This window comes from Lepidothrix coronata, unplaced genomic scaffold, assembly GCF_001604755.1.
Source record: "Lepidothrix coronata isolate B3197 unplaced genomic scaffold, Lepidothrix_coronata-1.0 Scaffold94, whole genome shotgun sequence".
In the NCBI taxonomy this organism is placed as follows: Eukaryota; Metazoa; Chordata; class Aves; order Passeriformes; family Pipridae; genus Lepidothrix; species Lepidothrix coronata.
This window is the reverse complement of record NW_016690274.1, coordinates 1,817,064-1,844,310: the sequence shown is the minus strand read 5'-3', so window position 1 is coordinate 1,844,310 and position 27,247 is coordinate 1,817,064. Positions and strand designations below refer to the sequence as shown.

The 27,247-nt window shown below is 35.2% G+C and overlaps 1 protein-coding gene across 9 annotated transcripts in view; it reads right to left on the bottom strand.

Moving 5' to 3' along the window:
* SYNE1 (spectrin repeat containing nuclear envelope protein 1) overlaps window positions 1-27,247 on the bottom strand; it is a 306,473-nt gene that overhangs the window by 181,833 nt on the left and 97,393 nt on the right. For all 9 annotated transcript variants that reach the window (XR_001875992.1, XR_001875991.1, XR_001875994.1 and 6 more), the window contains 20 exons: window positions 26,885-27,043; window positions 26,440-26,648; window positions 26,057-26,165; window positions 24,680-24,844; window positions 22,641-22,808; window positions 20,944-21,120; window positions 19,529-19,669; window positions 18,367-18,527; window positions 15,410-15,560; window positions 11,696-11,923; window positions 11,043-11,141; window positions 9,182-9,369; window positions 8,961-9,084; window positions 7,802-7,968; window positions 6,410-6,563; window positions 5,493-6,121; window positions 4,675-4,854; window positions 3,123-3,273; window positions 1,598-1,756; window positions 444-626 (listed from right to left, as the gene is read on the bottom strand). Coding sequence is in view for 1 of the 9 variants with exons in the window: in XM_017821972.1 (XP_017677461.1) it covers window positions 444-626; window positions 1,598-1,756; window positions 3,123-3,273; window positions 4,675-4,854; window positions 5,493-6,121; window positions 6,410-6,563; window positions 7,802-7,968; window positions 8,961-9,084; window positions 9,182-9,369; window positions 11,043-11,141; window positions 11,696-11,923; window positions 15,410-15,560; window positions 18,367-18,527; window positions 19,529-19,669; window positions 20,944-21,120; window positions 22,641-22,808; window positions 24,680-24,844; window positions 26,057-26,165; window positions 26,440-26,648; window positions 26,885-27,043 (3,702 nt within the window). In the remaining 8 variants the exon portion in view is untranslated. The remainder of the gene's footprint in view (window positions 1-443; window positions 627-1,597; window positions 1,757-3,122; window positions 3,274-4,674; window positions 4,855-5,492; window positions 6,122-6,409; window positions 6,564-7,801; window positions 7,969-8,960; window positions 9,085-9,181; window positions 9,370-11,042; window positions 11,142-11,695; window positions 11,924-15,409; window positions 15,561-18,366; window positions 18,528-19,528; window positions 19,670-20,943; window positions 21,121-22,640; window positions 22,809-24,679; window positions 24,845-26,056; window positions 26,166-26,439; window positions 26,649-26,884; window positions 27,044-27,247) is intronic.

Genomic DNA, 27,247 nt, shown 5'->3' with positions numbered 1-27,247 from the left:
AAACAGTTTAACACTATCCAGAAAAAAAGTCATCATCTAACTGAAATTGTTAGAACCTGACATTAAAATTTGCCTTCTAGCACACCTTTTTTTATTGTCTAGATAAGATTTTAGAAACTACTATTTTTTTATTAAATTCAGCTGAAGTTGTTTAAAATTTCCATTAGTTTCTACTGGAACAGAGTTCAGTCTAGAACCAAATATAACTCCTAGAACCAAAATAACTATGGAGTTTAGATTTAGTAAGATGTGCCATTCTTGTTTCTGCCAGAAGCAAACACCTTCAAAACAAAGGACTGGAATGCCCTCAGCTGGCTGTTGGGTTAGTGGTACCACCACTTGAACAGAGAACACAATGGTCTACAACAGCACAGTCTTATCTATGTGCCTCACATTGAGCTTTTGGTCCAGAACATTTTTATCACTGATTTAGGGATAAGAACCTGGAAGTCTTTCAGGAGGACCTCCATTCTCTGACTGTTACTGAAGTTGTTGATGCCTTCATTCAGTTGAGAAATGTACTTATTAGACCAGCCATCTAATTCATCTCCAGTTTTCAGGATGTCATCCCACAGGGACATGCTTATACTGAGTCGGTCGATATTATCTTCAATTCTTTCCGACACCTTTTAGGAGAGAAGAATGTATCAGTACCATTCACAAACTAATTTTAGATTTCTTGACTTTGCAGCCAGTTATAAGACAAATGCATCAAAAATAATTAGTAAGCCTGGGTGAAATAATTTTCTTAGATTTTGTTCTAAGTTTTGTATTCTAATTTCAACTTATTTACCCAGATCATAAAATTAACAAAAAACATACCTGTTTCTAAATATTTGTACATTTTTACTGGGAGAGAGTTTTATATTCAAATAAACTTTATATTTTAAAAAATCCTACATTTATCTTTCTTATGTAGTGTAGGAATTTGCTAATAAAGCAGTGTAAATATGAAAATACAAAATATTACGAATAAATTCTTTACTATAAGGGTGGTGAGACACTGCAACAGGTTGTCCAGAACAGCTGCAGATGACCTGGAAATGTTCAAGGTCAGGTTGGATAGGGCTTTGAGCGATCTGGTCTAGTGGAAGGTGTCCCTGCCCATGGCAAGGGAGCTGGAACTAGTTGATCTTTAAGGTCCCTTCCAACCCAAACCAATCTGTGATTCTATGACTAGTTTTTATATTATGTTTCTCTGCTATAATATTTTCTTTCTCAATGTATTCATATCTTTTATGGTGTAGCTTAATGTAATTTATTGCCTAATTTATTTAGTTCAATTTACTTTAATAAAGTAATGCTGGTATACGTTAGGTGTGAATTCAACCCAAATTTAATCTCAGAACTATGCATTGAGCAAATTTATAATAGTAACACTCATACATTTTTATAAGACATCATTTAAAATATATCAAATTGATGTCACAACTTTATGCGTACAGTGGATGCCAAATCCCTGTGATTAAACCTTTGGGATATACTTCAAAGTAAATTTTACTAAACAATTGCACTCTAAGGTCCTAAGAAAATACAAATATTGTAACCTTAGCCAAACATAAAAACTATATGGAGCATATAAACATCAGACTCTTACATCTAGCCATTTGTCCACCATAGAGTTCATATCTGTTTTTACCGCAGTGGAGTCGCAGTTATGCACTCTTTTCAATTCTGCTAACAAATGTTTCCCTTTATTAGTGAAAGTATCCAGGTCTTTTTGTTTATCACTCAGATCATTCTTGGCAGCTTCATGCTGTGGACATAAATATTTGCTTGTTTAATGAAGCCAGGAAGAAAGAAAGAAAAATCCAGTTCTCCAGATACTCATCCCTAGCCCTGTGTTATGGATTTGACAATTCTCATTCAGCAAACCATTTAACTGTTCCACAAAAGACAGAGCAACTGACATGGTCTTCTCATGAGCATAATCATATAGTTTGATTTTTTTTTATAAATAAAGTCTTCATCATTGACTAACCACTTCTGGAATTACAGCAGGGTAAACAGAGGGTGTTGCAAATTTAATTTAGAATTAGAAAATTCTAGATATTCTAGAGAACACTAGATATCCTGGAATCTCTAGATTCCAGATATTCTAGAACCAGATACTACTAGATACTCTGGAAAATGAAAGTACAGATGTGCTCAGAAAGGAATTAGACAAAATCTTCACGACTACTAAATTTGCAATCCTAGGCACAGGGAAATCTGTAAAACACTCTCACTGAAAAGAAATATTTATTGCACTCCAATTCCTTCAGGCCACTGTTGTAGCATGGAATTCTCTGCAGCCCAAGTCTCAAAGGAGAGGAATCAAGGTTACATGAATTTCTTTGTTAGACTGATGAGCTCTCTTCTGGTTTTCTGTTCTACTTAAGATGTCTATTAGAAAGAGGCCATAAATATGCACAGTTTAGAATGAGGTTTGTACCGATCTGACTGAAAGATTTTTAAACAAGAGCTCAATAGGCTTCCAAATGAAATTTCCCTCCAAAAGAACAGAAAGAATTCAACTCAGAACTGTTTATCGTGACAGGCTGTTGAACATCAGAATTTAGAATTTTTGAAATATGATCCAGTGAAATGAATGGAATGTAGGGATCCAAATTCCTTATCTCTGCTCAATGGCCAGTACCCCATGGAGTAAGTCCTCTGAGGGAAAGAGACACATAAAAATTGCACACATCTGAAATGTGTGCAATTCATGTTCTTTTGTGGCCTTTTATCTATTTCAAAAATTACCCAATATAGAAAAACATTAAAATATGTTGACTGGAACTATCCTTTCATAGTCAACATATTTTATATAAAGAGCTTTTCATAATTTCCCACTTACGTTTTCCATATAAATTACCATTTTGCACTTACAGGTGTTAAAATCAAAACCAGCAACAATGAAAATACACAGGAATGGATCTCACCAAAATGCTGAAAGGACTATATTCTTTCCTCACCAGAATCAGTAAAATTTAAACCCTGACAAATGTCAGTGTGACAAGATTTGACAGTAAATTCAAGGAACTTTAAACACAAGTCAAGGGTACCTTTCAAACAAAACAAAAAAATCCATCTGATTCAAAAATCATTTATATCCTTCAAAGGAAAATATATGTAATTACCTTTGATAATGTTCGCCTGACATCTTCATGATCCTTCCAAATGGATTTGATCACAGAAGCACTGTTAGCACTCTCTATGGCTTTCATTACTGTTGACTTCAAGCTCTGATATTCCTTCATCAGATCAATAAGAATGCAGGACTGCTCCTTTCTGTAGTGTGAAAAGGCTGTATTAGTACCACTAGTTATCATGTCTCTAAAGGATAGAGAACATGACAGCAATTCACACAGGAAAACAAGGATGCAGTGCTAAACATGATTTGGGCAGCCAAGAAACTCCTAATATTTTGGTTTTACAAATCACTGTGGATCTTGAAATCACAAAACATCTCACTGAAGAGACAGTATGTGAATCACATCTCATATACATCAGATATCGAAGCAACTGATTTCAGCAAAAAAAAAAGACTGAAACTGGAATTCAAACTTCTCAGTTCCTAAGTTAAGCATCCTTAAGCATATTAAAATGATGCTCATTTTTTGAAAACTTGTTTAATACGGAGTGTTTTTTTAGTTAAAAAGAAGCAAAAATAAAGACTAAAGCACGCAAGTAAAGTCTGCCTATTTTGTCCTTCAATTGTCACATGTGTGCTTTTGGGACTAAAACATTACATTGAACTTACCTGTCATTTTACAGAGAATGGATTAACTGTCTGCTAAGGACAGACCTAATTTTTTTTTTCCATTCCCTCTCCAGAAAAGCCTATTTATGCTCAAGCAACCGACAGAAGAAAAAAACCTATTCAATCCACTCCTGGTGTTTATACGGAAGAGAGAGAAGGAAGACTAATACTTTGAATATGTTTAGTTGTAGAACAGTGTCAGCGAAAGAAATTCAGGAAACATGACATTGACAAAAAAGAGGAGTAATAGCTTTAGGAGCTGACTCTTCTATGAATGCTCCAAAGAGCTCTCCAAAATAAGCAGATTCAGGAGGGTCTAAAATTTTGTCTATATGAGAGAGAAAACACTGTTAGTTTTCTTTAAAGATGATCAAGAGGCAGTTAAGACAAAGAAAATGGTATGATAAAACTTTCTTCAGTTTTTTTATCTCCTTTTTATCAACTTTCACTGATAAAACTGATCATCTGATCATGTATCATGTATAATCATGATTATATACTAATGATTATTATGAGCCTGGTCTCTTGGGCAGACAGAAAGACTTCAATCTAAAAATTATTTAGGACCACTGAATATAGAATTGTCAGAAACATATATCCAATAGAGACTGAAAATATGTGCTAGAGGGAGAATATGTGCCAGCTAGAGTGATAATCAAATCTCAGAGGAGATTTTTTTACCTTTCAGAAGAGTAAACAATAACAGGCGATAACATGTATGTGTATCTGCAAGTCCTGTACTGAGAACCTATTTATGGCTTTATTAATACTTTGAGTACAGCTGGTACAAATATTCTTCTTTACAATGTGTTTTTATCTACAAGCCTTGATTTTTATTGTGACTAATATAGCAAGAAGTTATGACATGTAATAACTATGTCTCTTCCCCCATCCTCTCTTTTGGCATCTTAAGCTAAAGATTTACTTACTTTTCATGTATAACTTTCTTGGTGTCCTTCCACAGAGATTCTAAGCAATTTATCTCTTTGTCAGTCTCAGGAGCAAGTGTGTTATCTTTTTGGGTTATTTGTTTTGCTTTGCCCATGAGCCACTGGAGTTCGTGCTGGTGAGAATTCAGTTCTTCATCTAACTGGTTAAAGATCCTTAATCTGCAAATTAAAAAGCAGGTTTCAAATTTATTCATCTTTACTTTTTTGCAAGAGAAAGAAGGAAGAAGAAAGAGTGAAACAGTTGCTGTTAGAGTTACTGTGCATAAAGCTCCCTTTTTCTAACATTTTCTACAGTATCTTTAAAAAACAAAGTGTTATCTGAGTTTTTTTCTGCTACCAGGAGGCTCAGAATATGATTTTTCTGATACATATTCAACTATAAAATCACAGACATATACATGTACCTTCACCCCACACAGTCACTTGGAAATATACTCAGATATTTAGATTAATACTTTATTATAGTAAGTGTTTTCATCACAGTCTTCAGTTCTGTAAGAGTAGAGATAGTCATGTTATGTGGGATTTCTAATAGCTGTTTAGACCTTAGATTCATTCAGACAAAATATATTTTTCAGACACAGATTTTCATTAGTGTTCTTTCAATATAAAAGATTAGGACTTCCTAAATGTTTTGTGCATGTTCTCCCTCCATCCGAATAGCTCCCTTACTTACAAATTTTTATTAAGTAGATACATATGTTTGGAGTACCCAAGCAGAAAACACACATATGCCTCCAACGCATCATGAAAGGTTTAGAGACTGCAAGAAAGAGGGGAAGTGCCAATGTTTTTACCTTTGCTGCAGGGCTTGTATTGTTGCCTCCTTCAGGCCCTCCTTGTCAGCCTTTTCCTCAATATCTTCAATACTCTTCAGTAACTGTTCTTTACGCTCCTTGAAAGATCTTTGCAAGGCTCCAAGTGCTTCTGCCTCACTTTGTTTGGTTCCCAGCAGGTTTTGAACTGTCTCCAGTTCCACACACAGATTATCCACCATCGTCCTGCAGGAGGTCCTCTGCCCAGAAATGCTGTGTTTCAGATGATATTGAGCCTTAGTAAGGGAACCATCCAAACTGATGGCAACAGATTCCAACTTGTTAAGATCTTGAATAACACCATTGAGTTCTTTCTCCAGTAATTCAGATTTGGCTTTATCTATATTCCCTGTTTTCTCCACTGTCTGCTTCAGCTGGTGGAGCACTCCTGATGCAGCCCTTTGGAGCTCTAGGAAAACTCGCAGCTGATCCAGAGTCTCTTGTCTTTGGCTAGTTATTTGACTTGCCTCCTGGAAGATCTGAAAGCAATCTTCAGTCTTTCCCTGCAATGTCTGCTGGTCCTCTGGGCTGCTGAAAGAACACAATTTATCTACATGTTCCTTCAGACTTTGTAACTGCTGTTTCTTACTTTCAACTTCCATTGAGTGGTTCTATGGGAAAGAAAGAAAAGGGGGCTTAGTTTCTTCTTCCAATCAAGAGCTTAGGAAACATTTTAGTACTAAATTTAGGAGTGAAACAAGTACTACCGAGGGGTTTCCAGTAGGAATAATTCAGTGTTACAATTTTGCTTTAAACTTGTCAAATAACAAAAATCTGTATGTGACTGCAAGAGCATACTGGTCTTCAAACAAATAAATTGCTTGCTAATTTTAGATGGGTATTTAGCTGAATGCACTGTACAATTCCTCTGTCTTTAATATTTACATCCAAAAGTTTACCTTATTGTGAGATGCAGCTAGTTGTTGATCAGCTGTGTTTATCTCTGAAGTGGCTTGTAGTTCAGCAAGAAATTGCTTAATCCAGTCTGAAAACATGAGCAGGAGCTCATCAAACTGCCCATGCTCAGCAACAAGAGATTGAAGGAAGTTGATCCTATAGAATGTCAGATGTAAATATGAAAGCACTTGATGTAAATTAATCACTACCCGTAATCAAAACTACAGCTGACTGGTCAGCATTAAAATCAATGCCAGATGCAAGGAAAGAAAGAAATGTCAATTTATTTTGAGAATGTGATTACTCCTGTGTTGATTTCTTAACTGGGGAATAACAAAACATCTGAAAGCACATTTGGCTCTTCCCTGTTTACATGGTTGCATTTAGATCAACTATTAGAAGTGCCCCAAACAATCAAGGTACATTCTTCACCTTTTCTTCATGGGGCTAGTCCCATCATAAAGAACAGTGAAATATTTAATTAAACATCGAATTAAAGCTTAACTTTAATTTTCAGACAGAGCAATTCTGTTTGCCCTACCATCTGCAACACTGAATATAAAGTGAGAGTCTTATGAATTTGGGCAGGGAGTGAGGAACTGCATGCTCAACGTTCACTGAAGTAAGTGAGGATCAAGTCTGCTCAGAGGAACACAATTCAAAGGAAGGATGTACTCAGCAGAGGAGTACTCAGCAGAACTGTTTCTAAACCTTGACCTCAAAAAAGACCTTGCATTTTACCTTCTCATTTCTCTTAGAAATTTCTCTACCTAATTTTCAACATATAGATCATTATATTGTAAAACAATCATATTGATAATAGTAGATTATGTCACTGATCAGGATTTATTATTTAAGCTACATTAAAAATAGCAAAATACATGTGTTCATCATGAAATGGATTGAAATCTAAATATATGATAACATATAGTTTCAAAAAAAGAGACAGTTTTCCTGAGCTTATCATGAGCCAGGAGCCTAACAACTGAGCATTTATGGCAAATAAAAGCTTCAAAGGGGGTTTAAGAATACAATAGTATGGCTTTGTACAAGATAAAGCATATAACTGAAAAAATAAAGAGTAGATATTAAGAGATTGTGGAAGTTACCTGGGAAATTTTAACCGAGGAAATGCAACATTACCTTCATTTCCTGCCCTGCACTCCTTCAAACAGAACTCTTTTACCAAAAAAATAGGGAGAGTGTATGTCAAAAAAGACAGCATCAAAAAAGCGTGGGATTCGCAATCCCCCATTCCTGGGAGTTCAGGGTTCAGTATCGATCCTAAACCTTTGTTTTCCTAGTGGTAATATGTAAAAAACATGTTTTGGGATTGGGATTCCTCATCTGGATATTGCTTACTTTACATGTAAAAAACACTCTGAAGCACAAACCTTTTATCAACAGTTTGTGGTAAAGCTTTCCACCTCACATCCAGCTCTTCAAATTTTTCTTTTATTGTTTTCACACACTGGTTCGAAGCTGTTGGAAATAGCGACTCATTTAACTGTAATAGGCTGTCATAGACTGAAGCATGGGACACAACATCTGCTTGCAAATCCTGGGAAAACAGTAGATGGTAAAACCTTTAGATTAAGAAGAGCGTCGCATTATGCAAAATAACAAAAATAATAAAAAGATAGCTACAGATTTCCAGTACAGTACTTTTGAAACAAGTAAGTGAGCACAGTCAAATTCTTGGAGGAGCAGAGGTCTATTAGGACAAGCATGTACTCAACACCTCTCAGACAGATAAATCTGCAACAGTAGAGATTCATAAAAGTTGGTTTTTTTGCCTTTAGGACAAAGTGTGAGCTTTCCATATGGCTCTACTGTATGATGACAGTGGCTAAAATCAAGACCACATTTTGCAGCATATTTCATGTGCAGTAATAGAGTTGTGAGGAAATGTTGCAAATTGGCTCATAAAACATTCACAAAACTCCAAAAAAAAAAAGCAAAGCAAAAGAGTTTTGCTTTTCTTCAGTAATATTTAAAACTGAAATTATGGACTACTTGGCTTCAAGGAAAGTATAAAAGATGCTACATTTGGCCAACTGCTTCATATTATTCTAAAAACAAATGGCAAAGAATCCAAGGAAATTTAGAATAGGATGAAAGTCCTGTGTTTTTTTAAAAAAAATCAGAAATCAGAATTTCTTTGTGATTTCAAAAACTCTGAGTATTTTTTCATCTGAGCAACTTTTCTCACATTCAAAAAAAAAATCAAACAAACGTAATATTGACTAACAAAGGAATTTCTCTAGAGAATGGATCCTCTGGCAAGCAGACCCTTGTTCTTCATTGACAGATAATAGGATACATCAGAGCATTTTTCTTTTTTCTTGAGCTGGTATATTATAGTTAGAAGTGACATTCTTCCTGTGATTCTTGTCTTTGAGAAATAACAAGTGATAATGTAATATTTTCTAGGACATTTCCAACGCCCAGAATCAAGTGACTTGTCAGACTATAACTGAGCAAGTCCATCCTTCAAAAGACACAGAAATACACCAGAAAATGTAGGGGAACAATATTTCAGTTGAAACATACCTGCAGTGACTGCAGTTCATTTTCCAGCTTAACTCTATCAGCAGAAACATACTGCTCTGAAGGCTGGGCTGTAGCTTCACACCCCTCCAACCAGGCCAGGAAGGCAGGGAGCTCCTTCTCCTGCCTAACAAAATCACAACACAGGTTACCAAGTCATCCCCTCACTCCCATAGTGACCACAGTCTCTGTGTCCATCATAACAGATGTGAGAGTTTACTCACTTCTGCCACTGAGCCAGAAGAGTCTCTAATAAGGTCTGTTTCTCTTTAACATTTTCTAGTACTTTTTCATATTTCTGCTGTAATGCTGCGACCTCCTGAGCAGCTTTTTCTTTGTTGGCCACCTTACGGACACTGGCTGAGAGAGAGGCCAGAGTGCTGCTCAGTTTTTCCACTGTATGACAAAGGTCCTAATGAACATGTAAAAGAAGTCACATACATAAAAAACAGAGTTACTAACAACAGTGGGAAAAATTCTGTACTCCTACTCATAAGTTTGAAGCAATGCTACATCCATCAGATCATGAAGTCACTGCTTAGCTAACATATTGCTCGGGTCTATCTCAAGCATATCAATGAACTAGCTTGTGGTGGGGAAGACTTTCTTAAAACAGTGCTAAAGAAAAAAACTTGGCAACAACAGAGTCAAATCTGAATGGGCATGCAACAAAACATCATCCATGTAGCACAGAGGTCTACATTCAGAGAAGAGCTCCAAATTCCTTAACAACTGTCTAAGAGTTGCTCTAATTTATATCCAGTAAACACAAAACCGCACTCCAACATGTGAGGACTACCAGAATTGCAGTCTATGTCATGCCATAGGAGAAGTAAGGAACAGTTACTAGAAACTTCTGTCAGTATCAGCTAAAGTTATTTTTTATACAAATGGCACCTGATGCTGACTAGACTTTGGGGTGTTGCCATTTCTAGGAAGTTGTGAAACTTGTCCATATGCAAATGATTGAAATGTAGTGCAATGAGTTAGAAAAGCACAAAATGAAATAGATTTAAGACCACTAAAGTCCCAATTCACAGGTGTGCAATAGTAACAACAAAAGTAATAGTTATAAATACAAGAAATCATATATAGGAGGAAATGTGAATTATACAGGAAAAAAGCTGCTGATAATTTCCCATTAAGGCATTTAATCATCATGATCCCTTAGGCAGAACAAGACTTTACAATAGTGTACTCAGCATATTCATAATGTTTAAAAGCCAATAACAAGGGTGACTAAAAGTGCTTTCTGAATAAATTCTCCATATATAAAGTACTTTTCCTCAACAAGTATAAAGCTTGTTTGAAGCAGACAGGTCAGGTCTCCCTTGCATATAGCCTTTGCGAGTAGTTATCACTAAGCTCAGAAGAAATTACATGTATTTTACGGCAAGAACAATCTGAGTCAAATTTTTTATAATAATTTCTTAGAAAAAAAGGCAATGATTATTGTGGGAAGAACACATCAAGACTTATAGACAAAAATACTACACCAAATTCCCTGAGATTAGGGATCATTTATAGTTTGAATATGAATCCAATATTAGTTTTCCTTTTGTAATGGACTGAACCAAATGTCCAAACAGCCATGGTTTCTGGATCACAGATAAAAGTTTGTCAGTTGAAACTCTGTCCAGTCTCCGCATTGTCCAAGAAAAACTACTTCTAAGGATATATTTTTTAAATCACAGAGTTACCTATACCAAGATCCAAGTTTCATGAAAGTCTTAGAGGAAAAATATCTAACAGAATTGTTTATTATCTTTTATTTTTCATAATGTTTTAGATGCATGAAGTTAAAAACAGTAACCTGAAGGATTAAGTCATACTTTTAGGCTTTCCTTTCTCTAGATTGGGGAAGAAACTCTCCAGGCCTGTCTGAAATGGTGACAAGAACTAGCTGAGGAAGTACTTAAGCCTTCCCTAACTCAGGCAGGCAGCCCTTGCCTCCTTCTGCCTCCACCCTGGACTGTGTGGCATCAGGCAGCCCCCAGTCTGAAGGTTACTGGCATTTCTGTAAGGAGGTCAGTGTGATACCGTTTCCCCAGAGTCAGTGAGGGGAATAGCTGGCCACACGCTCACCGTGCAATCCTGAAGGGCTGCATACGTTGCTGCTGCTGAAGAGCATGATGTGAGAGGCTCAGTCAGTTTAGCTTCAAATTCAGACACTGCCTGCTGCACCTATGAAAAAAAGGCAAACCAGAATTTAAACCCAGCAGGAATTACATAAATGATTCTTTAAATAACATCTTTTAAATGCTTAGTGCTAAGAGAATATTATATCCTAAGCCTTTGTAGGGCTGAGTGCCTTTTGAAGTTAAAAGATGCTAACTGTGCTCAGCTCCTCCTGACTGGCACAATAATAGTATTTAAATTATTTTCCTTACAAGCTCCAATCAAGTCAAGATTGAACTTACAGTGTTTGTAAGAAGTACGGATGTGGTTTATTAGTGCAATATGGATGTGGTGCAATAGTGCAATATGCAGGAGAATCACTAAGGTTTTCTAAAAGACAGCATAATTTTTAAGTGTGTATATTTCAGCACCTTTCTAAAGCTGCCTTTTAAGTAATTGAAAGCACAGATTTATGTATCTAGGTCTTGCAATTACTTTCAAATCTACTTATTTATTTTAGTCCATCTTATTAAAATATACATTTTATACTCAATTTTTGAAAAATATAGAGTAATTCTATAAATTGCTGCAAATAATCCATTAAATTTTGCATTGTCTACCTGTTTAAGACTTTCTTCATATTTCTGCTGTGCTGATGCATTCCCTGTAATTGTTCCTTCCAGTCTCTGTGCATGATCTCTTAGCTCTTCCCAATACCTTTTGACCTGAGTCAGTTTGGCTTTAATATGTGCACGTTCTCCAGAGGTAACAAACTGGGAAAAATACTCGGCTTCCTCTTCTAGTTTTAAGATTCCAGTTATTTTACCATCTATCTCTTTATTAATAACCTAAAATGTAAAGTAATGATAAAAAGAAGAAAAATAGGGTTTTAATTATCAAAATAATATTTTCCAATTACTTTTATTACTTGAGCTACTAATATCTTTCATCAAAAAATATATAAGAGGAGAGTTCATTAACCACTTGAAATAACTTGTTACAAAAATCTTTAATATGGCCTGTAAATATCCTTTTTCTTCTTGAAACTAGCACAGGAAAAGGTTTAAAATACAGCCTACCCTAAAAACAGTGTGTACAAAGAGCAATTAGAATTGGCTGAGGTGCATATTTTTCTAAGTAGACAGGATAGTTCATATTTTTAGCATCTCTTACTTCACAGGAATGTAATACACAATTCTCTTTAAGATTCAAAATAAATAGAAGATCAAAAAATATGAGTGTAACTGAAAAATATCGTTAAGGAGCTGAACCCCAACAGTTGGTTACTTACATTTAATAAGTTTTCAAGAACTAACAAAATAAAACAAGCTATGATTTAAAAAACAATTGAGAGTGTTTTAATTTTCTAATTTAAAATACTAAGGTATAATAAAGGATAAATTTAATTAGATGATAAGGTGGGGTGAGTGTGCCCTTAGGCAGAGTGTTAGATAAAGAACCACATTACAATGTAAACAGGAAACCATGAAACAGGGGTGATAATGGTCTTTGGTACTTTTTATCTGTCTTGTACATCAGTTAGTAAATGCATAAATAAAAATTAGCAATGGCTTTAGATTTTATCAGCTTCATGACAGCAACTGTCTCCTATTATTTTGCACTTTGTTTTATTACAAATTAGAAGAAAACCTGGCAGCTACAACACCCAAGAAATAAACTTATAGTGTATCACATTCAGTGGCTATTTATTCAATAAGCACCAATGAACTTGGAAAAAAGTTTTTTTCACAAAAGTTTTTTTTAAAATTACTGTTGATGTATCATGTCCACGGAGTTCTTCTCAAAAGTAATGGAAAACACTCATTGGGAGAAATCTGAAAGAGCCAAAAGTTTTCTTCGAAACTGAAATAGGCAATAGCATTCTCAGATATAAAAATGTTAAGATATGTATGTATATGAAATCAACCAAAATCTTTCTTGAAATTGCACTCTCAAAGCATAGGAAGTACCCAACTTCTGCTATAATTGTGATAAAAATACAGTATCTTTCTTGTCATTAGAAAGCTCAGAATTGGCTTACTGCAACATTCAGTCAAAAATTAGCAGGGTGATTGTCAGAAAAAAAGGTGGTACTTTAAGAATTTATAGTGTCTCTTTATGCAATATATTCTGAATTAATTCAGATTATAAAATATCTTTTTTGCATGAGAATATGGTGCTGAGGAAAAATACTGGATTTGCAGCCCTGAAGCTGACATTATCTAACAATGCAGCAGATACAAATGAGGCAGTGCTTTCTCACTCCTACACTATTCTGTTAAATTCACTCAGTTACATAAAAGAAGGTGGATAATTGAGGCCTTCAAACTCTCACTGAGTCTGCCACTAATGGTAACTACTTGTGATAACCATCATTTTTTCCCACAGGAATTTTGGAGAAATGTGTAGGTGAAAATCTGGCTCTGCTGAAGTCGTCAGGGCTTTGCAATCAATGTCACCAAAAGTAGAATATTACCACTAAGATGTAGGTTCATTACATTTAGCTGACCCCAGGTTTTTTATCTGGTCAGCCAAAGATATCAAGGAACACACAATTTTTTATTCATTTGCCTCATGTTGCAATACTCATTACTGATAGAAATGTACTAGAAATTATGAATGAAGTATGCTGATTGGTGTTGTGACAGAGTAACTCATCAGGAAAATTACAACAAAACATGACAAATTCTTCAAAAGCAGGCACAAAGCAATGCTGCTGAAGTAGACCTCCATCTAGGTCCATGCATTGGAGGTTAGATGACTTGTTTCACATGTCACTCATAAAGCTCATCTGAACCCGCGGTACAATGACGTCCCCAAAGCCTTATCTGGAGGATTTTCTCTGCTTCATGTCTGTTCACTCAGATCATAGAATCATAGAATCAGCTGGGTTGGAAGGGACCTCTGAGATCATCAAGTCCAACCCTTGACCCGCTACTGCCATGGTTACTAGACCATGGCACTAAGTGCCACATCCAGTCTCATCTTAAAAACTTCCAGGGACGGAGAATTCACCACTTCCCTGGGCAGCCCAATGTTTATAAACATCATCCGCTGAGCATTTTCTTTCTCTCATGGTGTTTCAATGTGTAAGAATTATGGTGGAATTTTCAGAAACTTTCAATGCCGTGTAAAAATCACTGCTTATCTGCATGTATAGTAAGGAATGGCCTTTCTAGGAAAGTGGCTGGAATAGGCTAGCAGGGCTTAAGTAGGCTCCATTTAGAGAGGCAAGAACTGACACACTGTAATGCAATATTAGTATACTCTGATGCACTTATTTTCTGTCTTAAACATTGGAATCCTGTCCATCAATTACTGAAAAACAAGAAAACATGACAATGTATGCCACTGGAATAAGTGCATACACATTATTTCACAAGGAAACTGGTTTTGAATTGCTGTGGTGATGAAGCAAAAACTCAAGCATTGTTTTATTCTTCAATGATGAACTCAAGAGATTTTATTTATTTTGTGTATGCAAAGTTGTGAACAAATTAAGAACAGGAAAGTCTCTTGATAAATTGTTTGTATCACATGAAACAAGGGCCTTAAGGGATCCTTTGGAAATATTTAGTGCCAAGCTGGTCTGCAAGCAGCTGCACACCTGTGCACCTTAGGAAGCACAAGTGGGTCACAGACTAGAGAAAATGGCAACGTGCATGAGGTACTGAGAAATCCTATACCCTTAGAAACATGCTGTTTCAGAGAAGGTACATTTTAAATGAAAGGGAGGATACGAAGTCAGCCCTTGAAATGCAATGCTTGGAGACAATATGCATCTCAGTTAGTAATACGAAACTAAATCACTATTTATCTATATCTACAGGAATGTACACAGACAAGTGTATATACACAAGACAGTTAAATATATTAGCAATAAATGGTATGTAGGTTTTCAAGCTACCAAGAGCAATAGTTTCTTTATTATTTCAGCATAGATACATAGATCAAGTTATAAGTTTAGCTTGCAAGATTAAAATCAAGTTCTATATCCACTAGCTAATATATGTTTTAAAAAAACCAAACCTTGTGTTTATGCAGCTGTTTTGTACATCAGTTGAGATTACTCAAAAAATAAGAAGAGTATAAATTATATTTTTAACCACACACACGAAGTCTTCATATATGTAAACTAAACACTGAAAGAGAAGGCAACCTGTAAGAATTTTCCTTTAGTTTATGTAAAACCTTACTGCTTGGTATAGTCATGTATAAAATGGTACATTATCATGGTAGTTTTGAAATATGTAAAATGTCTCTTCTCCCATTGGCCTCTAGCAAAATGACAGATAAACGGGCTTTCAATGCTAAATGTAACAAGAACTAATCACCTTGATTTGGCTGATCTGTATGTCCAAAGGAGATGATGATGTTTCCAGAGTTTCCAGTTCTTTTTCTTGTTCAGCTATCCAGATGGACAGAGCTTCATAATTATTGCCAAAATGATCCCACTTGTTTTTCACCATTTCCATGCTTTTAATACTAAAATTAACCAAATTAATTAGAGAGAATAAACAGTTTAATATAATGAAGCTGCCCATATTCTTGTTAAAATAAAAATGGAATTTATTCAACGTACAGGAGGATCTTTAAAAAACTCCTGGGTTTAGAGGACCAAGTTGTGTATCTAAATTCAAACTTAGTTCTCTCTTAGACTGTGCACCAAATTCAAACAGTTATACGAGCCATAGTGGGGACACCGAAAGGTAAAAGAAAGTACAGCTTTATTCATCAGCTGTACAAGAATCTCTTCACTGCAGGAAGGGAAGGGAAAAGGAACATCAATAGGATTTCTATGAAATAATATGGAATTATGATTATATCAGAAATCTAAATATTTAGATAACTGAGTGCATAGATTTTAATCACTTAGTCCCTAGATCAGAATCATTACAATGTGTAATGTGGATGTACACATAGCCACCAGTGCTTGACTGCTTTATTAATCTTGCTTTTTCATAACAGCAATCTCCCCATCTTACAGGAAGTTTGTGTTTTCTGCTGCAATGATTTCATATCAAGCCAAAGAATGAACAACAGATGCGACTCAACTCCCTCAAAGTTAATAGGTTTATGTTCTTTGAAACATACATTATAGGTATGTTAAACAGAGACAGATTATGACTGATTATTCTATGTCTTAGATAGCAAGCAAAGCACCTTTTTTTTTTTTGTCACCAATAAGAAGTCTAAGACCATTATACAAGGCCTGACAGCATTAACTTCCAGTATACAAGTTTCTGCTCCTTTCAAGTCATTGTAAAGAAACCAGTACTAACATAGGCCCCGCACACAGTTTGCAAAACACACATTTTCTGTTTCACTGAAAATATTAAATCTCCACCATAAAAGTTTGAATATTACAAAATTTCAAAATACATGTTCCTTTTAAATATAGCCTTAAAAACCATTCCATGTCAAAAAGTTTTTAACTTCTTTCCCCTCTTATTAAAGCTAGAGGAAGCTTTAAGAAAAGATGTAGTCTAAAAATGTAAAAATTAGTATTTTTATTTTTTCTTATTTATTTTCAAAATAAAAAAAAAATTAGGAGTGTCAACAGCCATTTACTGATAAGAGTGTATGCAAATTCAAGTTACTTGTAAGAAATCAATGTGCAAAAATACTTCACTCAAGACCAGCCCAAGGAAATAAAACTGGAAGTCAGAACCAAGGGACCAAACGAGTGACATAACTGCTGAAAATCCTTCGCTTTTGTATCTGCTTTTCTGATAGTTTTAGGAAAGCCGCAGACTATAAAGAATATCATCCCAAACAGACTGCACAGCTGTCCATGTTCTCCTTGGAAAACAGGAGTGCTAAGTTCTTGCTGTGAAGAGCTGCTTAAACTTTTCACTCCTTTTCCTGTTCATTGGCGTTGTACGTACCTTATGTATTTGGAATACCTGCACTTCAAATTACTTGTCCAAGATTTTTATTGGTGATGCAAGTTAAAACATAACCCTTACACACTTATTATATGTTCTCTACACTCACTACAGAGAGTTGTATGTATTTGCATGTTTTACAGAAGGGATTTCGTTTTTCATTATTTGTCACATTACCACAGACATCCTGTAAAATGCATATATTCACCTAAACCTATTTCATATCTACATTGGAAGGGTATATATATCAATGATGACTTTCATTTAAAAATAGGTGACATTATTTAAAAAATAAATATTCATTGTTGGAAGGGTGATTTTCTTGGATTGAAAAATCACACTAGTTTTCTCTCTAATAGTGAAGAAAATTATGTATAAAGTAAGGTATTCAGTAAGAGATGGTAGAATTTGACCACAAATCACTGTAACACTTCATACTGGAGAAAACATTATATAAAAAATTAGATAACAATTTACTGCAAAGGCTAGTTATTCTGGCTTATAACTGTTCTTTTACATCAGGAAGAAAATGGCACTAAATTAAAATCAGATTAGTATGGCAGTGGTCAATATGGGAAAAAAAAATCCCAATAATTTGGGCATTGCCCTCGCTTATATTCAGATAGAGGTGGTGGTACCTGCTTAAACTTACACAGCAAATTATTCTACAGAGTAATTCTAGTAAGACAAGATATATGTGCTAATTCTATCTATTACTTGTGTATCAGATCTAGTATGTGCAAAAAATAATGATTTAGTACATATATATAAATGTATGCATGTATGGATAAAAGGAGAATAGCAACTGAAGTTGAGTAACTAAGTTGCTTATTTGAGAGAAGGAATTAAATTTTTATGAATACAAAAAGCTACAAATATTTAACAAGCTTCTCTTGGAGTTTGAACTTTTAATTTTTCAACAAAATTTGGCAAATTATGCCTTCAATTTTGCAGCAGCAGAAGCAGCTTTTGATATTGCCTATGAAATATAATTGGGCATTCGGCTAAGATGAAGGCACTTCTTGACACTCCTAAGGAGAAAGTGGAATATGGAAAACTGAGGCAAATAGGGTAAATGTGCTGCTCTCATACTTGCACTGAGTTTTTTCTTTCTGAAAGAGTTCAGTACCTCAAGAATGAGCTTAATTATCCCTTCTTTACAAGACTGGGACTTAAAGATAAGTGACAGGTTAAATGTAACTAACTTCTATTAACTATATATTATTAAAAAAATATTTGCACACACTCTTTTAACATATTTGGTACTATAACTTGGCTTTTATGCCAGGGCAAGCTGGAAATGATGGAGCTGATGAGACAACATGAAATGCTGACAAGGTATTCTAGAAATCTGATACAATCTTATAGTGAAGAATAAATATTAGGACTTGTTAAGAACATACTCTTCTTCAAGAGTAACTTCCACTTTTTTCACTTGTTCTTGGATTGATTTTGCCTGATGCTGAAGAGACTGCTTGTTCTTTGAACCAAGCTGTATCTCAGAAGAATTCTTCACCAGATTCTCAGCCTGCACTGCCATTGCTTCAGTCTGTTTAGAAAGTTCCTGTAAGGATGCAAGTCGTATTAATACAACTATAAACAGTTCCATATATTTATACAGAAAGTATTTTTCCTCAGTGTTTGCGGTTGGAAAAGTGTCCTACGTGTATATTTGGAATGTGTAAATATCTAAAAACAATCTCTGAAGAAAGCTATTTTCATGTTGCATTTAAGAAAAGTTCATTTGAACAAACTAGCTTGAATTAAATTTATCAAGGGAAGTTATACATGCAAAAGTTTTTAACTTAACAAATCAAAATTTATTCTATAGCTCTGCAAGAAATTTATTTTTGAATTGTGGAAGATCACATGCATATTTATTTAATTTTTAGATCCTACTATTTACAAAGTGGATTTTGCAGTATCTCATATTTTGTGTTTTCCCTTTGTTTGGCAACTATTTTCTTTCACAAACCCATACACCAAAACAATGGATGCTGAGCATAACCAAGATATGTGTAATTTACTATTGGATTCGTTAAAGGTAAATAGCAGTGTGAAAAGCATGGCACTTAGGAAAAACAGAATTACTTCTCCAGTAGTAAATAAAATGGGTTGGGATAATTCTGTAACACTAATTGCAAGTGGCATATTCTGGATTATGTCCACAGTGTAGAAGTCCCTCCTTTTTCTCCTCAGGTCTAAACCAGTGCTAGTTGTCACCTTTCCCATAACCTTGCCGAAGTGCACCCTATTAATGTTCATATGCAAGTGCTCAACACTGGTTTAATAGCACAGATGACTACTGAGCACAAAATGGGAAGTCCTCAAAATCATCTTACTTTTCATGCATGTGCTTCAGATGCAGACTTTGAGTAATCCTTCATGATTTTTTTCATCAAATGACTTTTTACATCTAAGCAGTTTATGCAGTCTCTCATTTCTATATACAATTTGCACCAGCATAATGGAAAACCATGCAAAGATTGAAGGCAATACACTCAGCACATGTCAACAAGGAAAGTAGAAAGATATCTCAGCTCCTATATTTCACACAGCAAATACCTTTGTCTGATCCAGTTCTGAGGAGAGGCTCTCTAAACTGCTAAAGTTTAAGATACGTTCAAGTACAGAGCTTGCTTGATTGAGGTATTTTACTACCGTTTCTTTGTCTCTTTCAAACTGCTCCCATTTATTTATTGTGACCTAAGAAAACAAACAAACAAACCCAAAACAGGAACATAAAGACAGAGATCAAAGGGGGGAAAACAAACTTTTCATTGTAAGTTACTGAAGAAGGAAAAAAGAGAAAGTCCTGACATAAAAAAATTTCTCCCAAAAAGCCATCTATCAAACAGATGTGAATGTTCTAAACCAAATAAAACTTTTCCCTTGAATTTTCACTGATTCATACTGTGCTGTGCTAAAAACCTCTGTTCTCTAAGGTGCCAGCAATGTTTAAATCTTATATTTGAATGTCCTATAAGAAGCCTGAAGTAATATATGCAGAGACTTATGCTTATGGTGACAGATAGTCAAAAATATCTAAAAGGATTTTCAAGTTCTTTAATGAAATAAAATATAGTAGAAGAAAATCCCTACTCACAGGAAAATCACACATAAGAACTTATTTGCTCTTTTCTGATAATGCAGAATTTTGATTAACATACAGCATTTAATTCTTAGTCACAAGAATTATGACAACTTAAAAATTATTTTCTTGATTATGAAGTAGAACTTAAGGCATTATATATGGGAATCCTTAGAGAAAACATGGGCTTCAATAATAAATGCTTACATAAAGAAGTTATTTGAGCTCTATGTTTCTCATCTGGTGTTTTATCATGGGGAATACTTTTGACTTCAACATCTATCTGGAAGAGTGGACAGGTGGATTACCATTCTGCTTAGAGAAATGCAAAGGGCAAATCACATATGGGTGCAAGAAGGTATAAATTCTAATCCCAGTGCAGTCAGTGATTAGTTATACAAGCTGAAACAATCCATTAGATTTCTCTGTGACTTTTTCCTTCCTTCTTTAAATTTAGGATGACGGCATGTATTTCACACAGTAGTTGTGAGGATTATATTTGCACAACATCATGTGATATTAATCTAATACCCAGCCTAAGGACTCTGAATTAAAGGGCGTCATCTTTAGTAACCAGGAGAAAGACCTTCATCTAAAAATTCATTCACAGATAAATTAATTAAAATAACAATTATGAATCATTTGGGACTTCTAAACATTTCCAAACAAAATACTGTTTCTTTATTAATTATGAGGTATACAGCAGTTTCAAGAAGTTTTCATGGAGGTGCTGACTATGAAAACCCGAAGGACCAACAGTCAGAGGTGAGAAACTGAGCTCAGTTTTTTTTACATTTAAAAAATGAGGGTTTTACTCAGTTAAAAAAGAAGAGAATAAAAAAAAAAAGAAGAAAGCATAGGGCTTTGTTTCTATATGCAAAGGACCCACCTGCAGTTGCTCTTCACGTTTCTCCATAGTCTGCTGCATGTTTTCCAATGTTCCCTCCAATTTTTGCAAATCTTCTCGCACTGTGCTGGGCAGTCCACCTTCAACCTGCAGCCGCTTGGCTTGGGAAATCTGCTTTTGCACATCTTGCCTTTTTGCACGGAGTCTTCTTGTCCTTTGCTAAAAGGATTCATCCAACAGGAATGATTAGACTTTTTAACTCCTTTGGGAAATTAGCACAATGCAACCACTTTTCGTTTTCGCATGGGTATGCAAGGAGAGTAACAGACAAAGTGATAAACTCTGGCAAGTACTCTTCAGAGTCTCATATATTCTTCAAGTATATGCCTAGGCTTCCAAACTGTCTATACACCTTTTGTGGCATACAGATGTGAGAAAAACAGTGACGGTGTGGTCATTTATCCAAAAAAATATTTGAGAAAGCAGAAGTCACAGCAGTTGTGCAATCACAGCAGGAGTCTCAAGTGAATGTATTTCTCAGGACTGCCCAGAAACATTCAGGTCTGCTCTGCACTTTCTTAAGGCACAGGTTGGAGTCTCAGATTGATCAATGCAATGTATCAGCCTTATGGGAGAGCAATAGGGGAATGGTTAAGTTGTGCAACTCTTTCTTGGATGTGTTTTGCTTTGTAGCACTATCAGAAACTCCTTAGACTACATCCTTTCTCCTTTCTAACTTGTCTGACCTATGCCAGCCTTGCTAAGTAAGCTCACAGTTCCCTGCTCAATTCTTCTTTGTGTATCTTTGGGTCTGTGCCAAAGTCTATTTCATATTACAGAAAAAAAAAAAAGAACTCAATGAGAAGTTAACTATTTCTACTAACTCTCCTAAGATGAATAAGAAATGTAGAGTATTAGAAAGTGAATACAACCCTTAACACATACAATAGTGCTTACAAACTCCAAAGAGTTTAGGTAAGACACAAGTAAGACTTGGTAGTGCTTGGTCAGACAGTATGCCATGACTGACCTTACAGAAATAGATGTTAATATAAAACACTTAAATAACGCCCAAACATTGGCAGTAAATTCTTCCTATTCTTATTAGCTTTGAGCAGGTTTTAATTTCCCATATTTGGCCTTAAAGGCCATGATTCTTGCTGTATGCAAGCCATATCACTGATTATTATTGTAGCTTTTAGATGTTTTGATCTATTATCAGCATGTTAAAGCCTCCCGCTCTACTCCTACAGAACAGAGGCCTATCTGTTACAACATAGCTACCTAGAGGAGATGAGGCTAGAGGTACACCTTCCCTCCAGCATTTAGAGTTGAGGTCACATCAAACTGCTGAAGTAGAGAAATTTCCAAAGCCAGAATTGTACCCAATTTCCCATGATTGGGTCTGAAATGCAAGCTTTAAAATGGTAAAAAGATAGAGTCTCTATATTTGCAGAGTATATTTACCCAAAATTTAAAGTAATGAAGATTGTTTTTCAGGTGTTTTGTGCCTAAAAAAAATGTACAAAATAAAAGTTGAAAAACAAGCTCATCTTTAGGCATTAACATTTAAAAAATACTGAAAACCTTTTTCCTTAAAAGAAATGAATACTAGGCCATGTAAGACTGTTTCCTTTACAACTCTTCCAAGTTATACTAACGTACATCACAAAATTTTTTAATTACATAAATTCTTCCTTTAAAAAAAAAAAGTATATGGACATGAGCAATTGTCCTACCTGATGATGAAGCAGTAGTTGTTGAGCTTGTAATAAACTTTCTGTGTCCAGGATCTTTTCAGCCTCTGCTTGGACTTCTCTAGAGTTGTTGATTAACTCTTCAATTGCACTTTTAACTTCTTCTTTGTACTGGACACAATCTCCAACAGCGCCTAAAGTATTTTCAATCTACAATTACAGATAACTTTAAGTATTTCATGTTGAAAGGCACATCTGTATTATAAGGGTACATTTATTATTTAGAATATTTTTTCAAAAAGTACAGTAAATTGTTTAAATTCAAACCATTTTCATCTCCAGCATTCTTGACACCTTTACCTTTACATTGAAAGAGTGTCTGTAGACTCAAAATGTGAGGAGACCTTTGTCTTGTTTAAACATACTCCCTTTGCCATATGACAAACACCTATCTGTGACAACCGCTTACTGGTGATCACTTAGAAAATACACATTCTTCTTATCTTTGCAAGCTTACCCAGATTCTGAAACACCTGCGATACTCAACTCACAAAAAAATCTTCCTACCATTTGGACTGTCTTGAGCAATGCTTTGGTGAATCACAAATACACTAAAATGCCCTATTACCCTGGTTACATGGACCACAATGTGCATGTGGTGCAATATCCAATCTCAGCTTGCAGAATTTTATAAAGAAAAAGGTATACCTATTGAACATATCTGAATGTTTTACCCTCTTAGCATTATTCAGCTAACTACTGGTGGCTGATTCTCAGTACAGGCTCTGTTCCTCATACAGTTCCTAAGTTTTAAGGTTTTAATTAAAGTATTCTGGATATTTTCCTTTCCCCTTTCTCCTTTCCCCTCCCCTCTCCTTTTTCCACTTTGGAGAGTCTTCAGATTCAAGTCATTTAGTTTCCTATCATATAAATGTTTAGTTCTTACTCTCCTAAACCATTGCTGAACTCTGGAAATACCCAGTATCAGTCGTTGTCTAAACAGTATCATCCATCTGATTACCAAACTTTATTAATAGTATTCAGACTCTTAAGAATCAGCAGTCTTTTAACTACAGTATAGAGTACCATTTAGATTATGCTTTTAGATTCAAAATAAGATTCTATCTCTTATTTTCTTTTATTACCTCCATTACTTGCACTCCCCTATAGTTCTGACTCTTAGAGGAAACGAAAAACAAAAGCAACTAAAAACCCCATAAAACCTAAAAAAAAAAGGTAGTATCCTAATTTTTTTGCAGTCACTCGGCAATCACAACATTGGTTGCCCCAATTTCCCAAACAGAGTTTTCAGACCACAGAAGTTTAGACAAGTTTCAATAAATACACAGAACTTTTATATATTTGGAACCCTAACAAGACCTCTGCAAGAATTGACATTAACAGCAGAATTTGAAGTCTGAACTCTTTCTCTGTCCTGAATTCTTTGTGGGTCTATTCCACCTTCTAAGTGCAAGTTGCTCTAAGTTTCACCTGATTTTTCTTTTAACTATATAAACTGTAAAGCAGTAAGTTCCCTGAGAGCCCACAGGACCCAGGGGTTCAGTGGTTCTGGGATGTTTTGCTTGTTATGAGTTAGAAATTTTCCATGATTTCCACAGTTACAGTATCTCATTATCATTCAGGCCTCAGAGAACTGCAGTCTTTTCCTGCAAGTTCAGGGCATGATACACATCCTTAATGACTAGAACCTACCTCAAAGTAGTGCATTATTTCAGCATAAAAGATAAATAAATTAAGATTGAAGTAAAATTCTATATTCACTAGCTGATGTGCATCACAGTTTTGCCAATGTTCACTACAAGCTGATTTTAAAAAACCAGAAATACGGACATTTTGATTCGGGAAACATTTACTATGATACTTTCTAATTCTGCAAAGGGAAAAGATCCACTATAATAATGTCAGTTCTTTTTACCTGCTACCCAAGGAGTACAAATGGATTTTTTCTTGCTGAATGCTTGCAGTTTAATTAAAAAGCATAGCAGAGAACTTATGCTTGTGAAGCATGTCATTTCATGCAACACTGTAAATGGAGAGTTCTTGTGTGTCTCATACTGTACCTCAGCCAGCAAATCTAGGAGTCCCTTGAAGTCACTGGAAAGTTTACAAAGCTCATCCTCTGTCTCTTTGGCCTCCAACTCAGGACATACTGCAGTCAAAACAGCAAGTCTGGATTTCAGCCAGCTGTGATTTTCTCCATGCTTGTGAATATGCTTCCTAATTTCCTACAGAAAAAATCAAAACATATTTTTGTCAAATAAACAAAATTAATAACTGGCATTCATGGAATCAGTCCAAAGATTAGTAATTTAAATGTACTACTTTGTTTTTAACACTAGAAATGTAGTATTTTTCTATTTGCACACCCTATCAGTTTCTGTCCCAGTCAATGGCTAGGCTTTTGTATTTCTTTCACAGACCACTACTAGTTAGACTGTTCGTTAGTAAGTAATAGTGGAGTACTTTTCCCTCACAAACTAACATTTTTATTTACAATATATACATAAATGGCAGATATCACATATATATTTTCTATATAATGTCCGTATTTCTTAGTTATAATTTAAATCTTAATTGTTGACTTTCCCAAATATACAATTTCATGTGATATAAAGTTTTGTGTATCTTTTTTCCACTCAAATAGCTTTCCCCCCCTTCCTTTCGCCAGTAGTTCATTTATATCTTTGTGGCAGTACTGCTGAGATGTTGCTAGCAGCGAAACTGTGCGAGTAAATCAGACCTCCTGGAGCAGAAGTACCCTTTAAGCTTAAGCTCTATCAAGGTCATCTTAACAACATTTCTCTGCACAGTTAGCCTCATAACCAGCTCACAAACATCTACAGTATGTGACACTCCTATTTTTGCTTCTAGTATGTGAAAATAAAAAGAAAGAAAGAAGGGTCAAGTTGAGTTCCAAGTGACACAATAAATTATTGCCTAAAACTAATTTAACTAACCAACTCAACCTTCAAGTATTCTATCACTTCTGTTACCAGTCACCAATGCAAAAGTGAATGGTAGAATATCTTTTCCTCCCCATTATACTATTGTAGAAGAGAATTTTTATTATAGATTTCCTTAAATAAGTAATTAAATGTAAGATGGTTCAAAAATCTGCAATCCAGAAATTTTTGCTTTTCTTTGCACAGCACTTTTAACTGTGCATAGAATAGAAGGAGGGGCAAATATTTATTCTATCTGTTCTAAATATACAGGAAAAGGGACCTGCCATTCTCTAAGTTATTAAAAGTAGGAACTTCTGCCGTACTTTGCTGCATGTGCAACTTTCTCCTGGAAGTGTTTTTAAGAATACCAGGAATCAGCAAAGCTACTACGATCTCCATAGTGAATCAGTTGCACAGCTTCAGAATACAATTTTATCCAGAGTCCCAGCAGCGATGACAATAGCTTTGTTAGAACATAAACCAAGGGCTCACCCCAACAGATGCTTTACATTGCTTGTATTTGGCAGTATCATTAACACTTTCCTTTATCTTCTTTAGCTCTCTTTCTGTTGAAGAAATCCAATTTTCCAATTCAGAAAATCTGAAATAAAACATCATATAATGCAAAAAAAAAAAGAAAAAAGTTAGACAAAAATTGCCACCACCAAATAGTAACCTCTTAAATGTAAGTAAAAAAATTATAAAATCCACTCAAAGCCCCATTATAATCTGTGGAATTACTACATAAAGTATAACTTTCTACATGAAGCTAACATCACTGTATCATCCTTTACGTGGTATTGATCTATGATGACATACACAGAAGTGACCATGCATAAGGCTCTACAAGACCCAGCTAGCAATTGAGCTGACACCTGCTCTTATAGCCCTTCCAGGTGTCCGAGTGCTCTGTTAGCTTCATGTATGTGCTGTCTATCTGGGATTTGAGCTCCTTCAGGACTCGTTGGCTGCTTTCCAATGTACCCCTCACTGGATCAGAAACTGGCAGTTTTTGGCACAGTTCTTCAATTCGTTGTAGCCTTTTCTCACACAGGTGGTAAGATCCCTTATCACCGAAGAACAACTGATGGGAGACAAAGCAGAAAATTCAATAAAACTACAAACTTGCAGAAATCACAAAGCATATCTACATATTTTTTTTTATAAACTACTAAGATAAAAAAAAATCTTTAAAGACAAGAATTGATCTAAGCTGGGCACAAAGTGTTTAGTGGCTTAAATGTTGGTCAGAATTTCAGTTTATTATTGTCATCGAAATTTATTTCTGTAAACACCCCCATGGCAGCGTATAATTCATACCATGTGTTCCTTGATCATTCTTTCATTGCCTTCTCTTGATAACACCTTGTTCTGTCGAGCTAGTTCAGCTTTGCACTCCTCCACTGTGACCAGGAACTTGCTTTTCTGTACTTCAATCTTCAAGTGGATCAAATGATATGGAGCTTCTGTTTGAAGATCCTACACACCCACGGGGCAATAAGGAAGCACAGAGAAAAAACACTACTCCTATTACCTCAGGGTGAAGTTACTACAAATAAATTATCTAAAAACCGATAATACAGAAAATTAGGCATATATGTGCATGAACAGATAGGGATTTCTCTGTATTCACTTTGTTACCAATATGTCTTAGATATAAGATCATAAGTTGAGACATATAAC